General features: G+C 45.3%; 1 protein-coding gene across 1 annotated transcript; it reads right to left on the bottom strand.

Moving 5' to 3' along the window:
- Positions 1-1,613: 1,613 nt before the first annotated feature.
- LOC144247577 (uncharacterized) lies at positions 1,614-4,553 on the bottom strand. Its single transcript, XM_077788717.1, has 3 exons — positions 3,800-4,553; positions 2,591-3,187; positions 1,614-1,888 (listed from the first exon to the last, which is right to left on the bottom strand). Exons 1-3 carry the CDS (start codon positions 4,551-4,553, stop codon positions 1,614-1,616), a joined length of 1,626 nt encoding a protein of 541 aa, XP_077644843.1.
- Positions 4,554-7,863: the final 3,310 nt, after the last annotated feature.

Raw genomic sequence — 7,863 nt, 5'->3', positions numbered from 1 at the left:
CTGGGTGAATTTCAAAGTGGCAAATGCCCTGATCAGTGTCAAGGCATACGTCTTGAGCACTAATCAGATTACTCTCACAGATGAATCCCTGCTGTTCTTGAGCAATGCAAGGCTCTAGGTTAATGGTTTGCCATTTCCCTTGGTTTTTCCAGGCCCATGCCCTGTGTTCTGAGGGGTATAGTGCTGACTTTTCATGACTCAACCCTAAAGCAACAATGGGGTGAATAGTGTGAACCATGCCATTATGAATAGTGAGCACAAAGGCAGTAGCAGTGTTAGTGGTGGGATCATATGTAAAATTTACCATGGTCCACCAAGACTGGAGGTCTCTCTCAAAGTCTGTAGCACTGTCCCAGACAACTTTTCGTATTTCAGCTGGAAACACACTTTCACTCCCTTCCCTTATGATTAAAGCAGCTGTTGACTGTATCCATAATTGCGCTTGTATACAGCTAAGGGCTCTTGTGCTCCTTCTAACGCATCTACCAGTAAGCTATGGTCCTGATCTTCAAAGTCTCTCCATTTTGGCAGCACTTTTGAGACTTGCCACTGACTATTTCCTAGTGCTAATAGAGGTGACTGTAAAGGCTGTTTTAATTTTGTCACACCGCTAGTTGCTATAGCTAATTTATTCATTAATATTTCGGAGTCAATCCCATTCAAAACTCCCAACCCGGTCCCTAATATCCCAGTTAAATCCCTTTGCATTCTATCTCGGAGGTGTACTTGTTTTTGTAGCCACTTTGTCCATCCTTCGAAGGATGACCTTAGGAAAGGGGAGCAGGCTGGCTGAACTGTCGAGATATTAGCTTGCATTAACAGTTCAACACGTTTAAGGGACCATTCTGGGTTAAATAACAGTTTTTGTTGACCCGTATTCCTTATAACATATGGCCCAATTTCATAAACTCTGGGTTCAAGATTGAATGGTATATTTTGGGTTTGCGCTTGAGTGCTGGAGTGGGTTGTAGTATGTTTGGCTATAGCACTTATTGTAAATTTGAAAGACAGCCCAATAGTGTCATGGGCTCAGAGGCAAACCACATCAACAGTTTGTCTTAATTTGAATTTGTACCAACAGTCTATTTCACTTGGATGATCGCAGATCTTCTGGTGCTTATTCACACTGATTTGGGTTACTTTATTGTGGGTAGTCCCATTAATCATCCGACACCCTATTTCAATTACCTCTCCTATGGTCCCTTGAAGTGACCACAACTTCTGTTTTTGCTACTCTTGTTGTGTATATATTTGGTTACTGTGCATGACCAGAGTTGTTAGATTTAAACCTTTTAAATTGGAAGACTTCCCCATGGATCCAGTGTATTGAGTAAAGGCTTGGGACCAAAGCCATTTAGCATTGTTCTGACTAGGTTTACCTTCTAATTGTTGGAATACAGCTATGATTGTAAACAACATTTCAGCAAGAGTCCCCACCCACCATGATACATTCATTTTGTCCGAGTAAATTTTAGTTTCAGTTCACCATCACCTGGTATTATCTTCCAAGTGTCTTCCGGAGCTTTCTTAACCCGGCTGTGGTGAATCCACGTGTTTTGTTCTTTAATCTTGATTGCAGTGAAGGTAGTAAGGAGTACTTGTTATGGTCCTTCTTACTGTGGTTCCAGGGCTTTCTCTGTAAGAGACTTAACATATACATAGTCTCCAGGTTGTATGTCATGTACCGGTGCGTCCAGCCCCGCACTTCGAGTTCCAGCCACATATTTCTCAATTGCTCTAAGTTGTTTATTTAGAGCGATCATATAGGAGGTTAGTGATACGTCCTGGGCAGACGTTCCCTTCTGCACCCCATATGGTCTCCCATAAAGTAATTCAAAAGGACTCAGTTTTTCTTTGGTCCTGGGTTTGGTTCGAATCCGCAGTAGTGCTAATGGGAGGGATTGAGGCCATGGCAAATTAGCCTCCTGTCCCAATCGTGCAATTTGTTGTTTGATCAAATGATTCATTTTCTCTACTTGACCACTGGATTGTGGGTTATATGGGGTGTGAAGTTCCCAGTCTATGCCCAAGTATTGGCTCACCTGTTGTACTAATTTTGCAATAAAATATGATCCTCTATCTGAGGAGATTGTGGCCAGGACCCCGAATCGTGGTATGATTTCTTGTACCAATACCTTAGTTACCTCCCGAGCTTTAGAAGTCCTGGTGGGGAATGCTTCTGGCCATCCTGAAAAGGTATCTGTTAAAACCAGTAGAAACTTATACCCCCCTTTTCTTGGCAATTCCGTGAAATCAATCTGCCACTGTTGCCCCGGCCCCTGGCCTTTCCCAATCTGGCCAAGTTTTGGTTTGGGAATATTCTTGGGGTTTGTCTGGAGGCAAAGGTCACATTGTCGAGTCACTTGAGTGATAGTGGCTCGTAAATGTCTAGCTATGATTCTTTCATTCAGATATTTATACAGAGCATCAATTCCCCAATGTGTTTTCTGGTGCTCCTCCCTTACTAGGGACCATAATAAATAGGAGGGTATGACTAATTTTCCTTCTATGGTGGCCCATCCCTCTGGGTTATAATCCCCTTTTTGCTCTTGAATCAATTTTGTGTCCAATTTATTGTATTTTGGCTTACCTTCAAGGGAAATTTGCCCATCTGGAATCAGGGCTGCCTCATTTATTACCTCAATTTTTGCTGCTTCTTTTGCTTTCCTATCCGCCAGCTCGTTTCCTTCTTCTAATTCTGAGTTTATCCTCTGATGTGCTTTAATGTGCATAATCGCTACTTTCTCTGGCAACTGAACTGCTTCCAGAAGTTGCAGTATTTCAGATGCATGTTTAATGTTTTTCCCTTGAGAGCTCAGCAGTCCCCTCTCTTTCCAGATGGCTCCATGAGCGTGCACTACTCCAAATGCATACTTTGAGTCCGTATATATATTTATCTGTTTCCCTTTTACCAATTCTAAGGCCCAAGTTAGAGCGACTATCTCGGCCTTTTGTGCAGAGGTATTCGTTGGCAGGGGTCTAGATTCTATTACTTCTTTGTAGGTAGTTACTGCGTACCCGGCGTGCCGTTTTCCACTGATGACATAACTGCTTCTATCAGTAAACCAGACTTCTGCATTCTCAAGAGGGGTGTCCTTCAGGTCAGGGCGGCTGGAATAGGTGGCCTCGATGGTCTCTAGGCAGTCATGTTCCACTGGTTCTCCTTGGTTTCCACTGAGGAAGGAGGCTGGATTGACAATGTTAGTCACCACTATCTCTACATCATCTTACTCTACCATAATAGCTTGGTATTTCAGGAATCGTTGTGGGGAAAGCCAGTGCCCGCCTTTCACCTCCAGTACTGCAGACACCATGTGGGACACTAGCACAGTAATTTTCTGGCCCAGGGTGAATTTACGTGCTTCTTGGATGTTCATTATGACCGCTGCCACAGCCCTGAGGCACCCAGGCCACCCTTTAGCGGCTGTGTCTAATTGCTTAGAGAAATAAGCAACTGCTCTCCGGTATGGGCCGAGGTCCTGTGCTAATATTCCCAAGGCAATTCCTTGCTTCTCATGGGAGAACAAAAGGAAAGGCTTACTCACGTCTGGCAATCCCAGAGCTGGAGCTGACATGAGGGCTTTTTTCAGTTGGTTGAAAGCCTGCGTAGCTTCCTTTGTCCATTGGATGTCCCTGCTTTCGGTTGCAATTAATTCATATAAGGGCTTCACAAACAGTCCATAATTATAGATCCATAATATGCACCACCCCGTCATCCCCAGGAAAGTTCATAATTCCTTTACAGTTTGAGGTTTTGGGGTTTGACATATTGCTTCCTTCCGGCTTTGGCCCAGGCTACGTTGTCCAACACTGACTTCGTAACCCAGATAAATTACTTTCTGTTTGACTACTTGGGCCTTTTTCTTTGATACCTGGTACCCTTGGCGCCCCAGAAAGTTCAAGAGGCTTACTGTCCAGGCCACGCATGCTTCCTTCATTCGTGTGGCTATCAGGATGTCATCTACGTACTGTAGCAGCTTCCCTTCCTCGGGAGGGGCTTTCCAGGTCTCTAATTCCTTTGCAAGTTGCTCTCCAAACAGAGTGGGTGAGTTTTTGTATCCTTGTGGGAGTCTCGTCCACGTAAGTTGGGTCTTTCGCCCACTTTTGGGGCTTTCCCATTCAAATGCAAAAATTTTCTGACTGGCTTCATGGATAGGAAGGCAAAAGAAGGCATCTTTTAAATCTAAAATGGTAAACCAAGTTAATTCGGGTGTTAAGCAAGTTAATAACATGTAGGGATTGGCCACCACAGGATACAGATCTTCAGTTACCTTGTTCACAGCTCGTAGATCTTGTACTAACCGGTATGACCCATCAGGTTTGCTAACTGGTAGGATAGGGGTATTAAAATCAGACTGACATTCCTTTAATATTCCTAGACGCAAAAAGTTCTCAATTACTGGGCTAATCCCTTCCCTATCCTCCCTCTTCAAGGGATACTGTTTAACTCTGACCGGTTGCTTTCCTTCTTTTAGCCGGATCTGTATAGGGGAAGTGTTTTTCGCTTTCCCTGGTACATCAGAGGCCCACACCTCAGGGAATACCTGATCCATTACCTCTTTATCAATTTCAGTTTCTCTCATGACTTCCTTAGTGGTTAATATTAAACTTAATATTTCTACATATTTTTGATCATTTACCTCCAGGGTCACCTCCCCATTTTTAAATGTAATGGTTGCTTGTAATTGTGCTAGTAAATCTCTGCCCAAAAGTGACTCAGGGAAGTTGGGCATATATAGGAATTTGTGGATTCCCCACTGCTTTCCCAGTTTGTATTTGAGTGGCTTGAAGAAAAATGCCTTTTCAGTTTGGCCAGTCGCACCCGTAACTATAGCATAATTATCTCCTATGGGCATCAGAGCTGTATTTAGAACTGAGTATGTTGTCCCAGTGTCAATTAGGAATTTTACTTCCTTCTCCATTTCCCCCAGCTTCAGATTTATAACCAGAGGGCCTGCTGGGGTAGTCTCCTCCGGTCCCCCCTATTTTTCCTGCACATGGGCCACTACTTCCCCCCTTTGATTCCCTTGTCCATTTTGTTTCCATTCTGGACAGTCCCTCTTCCAATGGCCCTGTTTCCGACAGTTTGCACATTGATTTCTGCCCAACCGGGGGGGCCTTGCCTGGATGACCCCTGCCTGCTTCCATGTTTTTCTCTCTGCTCCTCCTGTACTATTGCTACTAAATTTTTCATCCCTCGCTTATATCCTTCTTCCCTGTTGCTAAAGACCCTCCAAGCTTCTCCCTGTAGAGTTTCTAAATTCTGGGCATTTTCTTCTCGAATCTTTTGGAGTTTACGCCTAATATCCCCTGTGGACTGCCCCAAAAATAGATTAACTAGTTGTTGTATCCCCACCTCAGATGCAGGGTCTAGTGGTGTATAGCGCCGCATTGCATTTCTCAAACGGTCTAGGAACTCTGTGGGGGATTCCGAGGGTCCCTGTTTAATAGCATATAGAGCTGACCAATTTATGGTTTTAGGCATTGCTCTTTCCACTCCCAATACCACCCAGTCTTGATATTTCTTTAGCTTTTGTCTCTCTTCTGGTTGGTTTGGGTTCCAGCCTGGGTCTTGAAGTGGAAAATGTTCTCTTAGATCTACTTGTTGCCTAAAGTGATCTGCTACCAGATCTCCTGCTGTTTTTAGAACTAACTGCTTTTCTGTTTCAGTGAATGCATCTAATAACAATTGAATGTCACCCCAGTCTGGGTTGTGTTGCTTCATAATGTATTGTAAACGTTTAACAGTGTTGACTGGGTCATTTTGGTAATCTCCCGCGACCCTTTCCCATGCTTCCAAATCAAGGGTGGAGAATGGTACCTTAACTAGTACCTTTTCTCCCTCTGATGTTACTGTTTCTCATAAAGGAGCTTGCAATATTTGTCCTCTGGTTCGAGATGCAACTGGGCTGCTTATGGGGGTTGGAGCATGTGTTCTTTCTGAAGGAAGAGAAGGGGTAGGTGGAACAGGTGGTGTAGGTGGTATAGGTGGTGCAGGTGATGCAGGTGACGCAGGTGATGCAGGTGATGCAGGTGGTGTGTGTAGTGTAGGTGTTGCAGGTGGTGCAGGTGGTGCTGATGCCTCTCCTAAGTTCTCACCCCTTCCTTCTTGCCTTCCTAAGTGAGGACTAAATAGATTGCTTGGATCTTGTTCTTGTTCTTCTAGTGCTGTGCGATAAACTTTATCTACCCTGGTGCACCTCTGTCCTATACTACAGGCTGAGCAGCACCGTTTAAGTTTCCCCATTTTGCCTCTGTTTTCTTTTTCAAGAGCTAGAACGAGGGGATCAGAGGGGGCTTTGATGCCACAGTCCCTTTGCCAATCAGGGTTATTTCGGAGGGAGAAAAACATATCACAATAAGAAACTTCCTCCCATTTCCCTTCCCTTCGTAAAAATAGCATCAGCTGTAACAAGGTATTATATTCTAATGTACCTGTAGAAGGCCATCTGGCCCTCTCCTCTAGGCGATAGAGTGGCCACCAATGGGAGCAATATTTGATTTAACTCTTTTTATTTTCTACACCCCCTTTGCCTGCAATTTCTTTCCAGTGAGCTAAGATGCATCCTAATGGACTGGCCTTGGATACTTCTGTACTTGGTCTTGCTCCCATTATGTCTCCTTAACTTATTTTAATCACGTATGTAACTTGTTGTTTGCCCCTTCCCGTACAAATTACAAATTCTTACGAGTTTAATCCAGACCACTGGGAAAAAAAGAAATTTTTTTTTTTTTTTTTTTTTTTTGGTTAGTTAGAATTCAGCAGCAGATGCTCTCGATCCTGAATGGCAGTATCACCGCATAACAAACTCTTAGGAACCAGTGATGCTTGTAAATGGTGCTTGCAAGTCCTAACTTGTATTAGCTGTGCTAGTAGCTAACCGTGTTTAAAGCAATTTTATAAACCGCGGCTTGTGCGCACCCACTGCTCTATTGGCCAAACTGGGCTTAGAGCACTTTTGTTAGCTCTGAGCTGCGCTCTCACTCACCGGAGTCAGCCCTTGCCCTGCATGCACGCTGCTTCTCAAGCAGATGTGCCCGTCTGTTCTATCAGATAGTGCTGGCTGAGTGCTGCCTCACCCCCGCGCTTTCCAGCAATATTGCAACGCCGCGCCGCATTCAGTTATCTTAGCACTGCCACGCCTCACCCCCGCGCTTTCCAGCAATATTGCAACGCCACGCTGCGTTCAGGTATCTTAGAACTGCCACGCCTCACACCGCGCTTTCCAGCAATATTGCAACGCTGCGCCGCGTCCAGGTATCTTAGCACCGCCACGTCTCACCCTCTTAAACTCACACAGACACCCACACGTATGCAAGCACGCACATCCGGACGTAACAAACACACCACACTGAAACTGGGATTTCTCCCTTTCCCCAAGCCGCTCTATCGACCACGGGAAAACCTTCCCCCCCCCCCTCCAGCTGCGCAATCAGTTTTTTGTGGGGGTGCAACCTCTTTCCTTCCCCGAGCTGTGCAATCAGCCTCGGGGGGGAACCTCTCCTCCGCCGATCTGCTTGCAAGCCCCTTTGGCAAACCTGCGTGCAAAAACGTCTTAATGCGACTTATCAGTGCCTTTCCTTAACAAAAGAAAATAATACATACCGCTTTTGGTCCGCTTATCGACGGGTCGTGGTCTGCCCTCCGTAGGGTACAGCCGAGGCACAGAGTCCCTCCGGGGAAGTGCCCCGCGGCGCCTGAGGGTGTCTGCCCTCAGCCGGACCCACAGATGAGCAGAGAGGTCCCTTCGTGGTCACCAAATGAAGCGATACGCGGAATAAATAAATAGACTCCACAACTCAATGTAGTTATGAAGTGGGTATGTATGACAGCGCCTGGCACAAGTGAGATAGCTCTCCAAA

The sequence above is a fragment of the Lonchura striata genome, chromosome 28, assembly GCF_046129695.1.
Source record: "Lonchura striata isolate bLonStr1 chromosome 28, bLonStr1.mat, whole genome shotgun sequence".
Lineage (NCBI taxonomy): Eukaryota > Metazoa > Chordata > Aves > Passeriformes > Estrildidae > Lonchura > Lonchura striata.
This window is presented reverse-complemented; position numbering and strand designations above follow the sequence as displayed.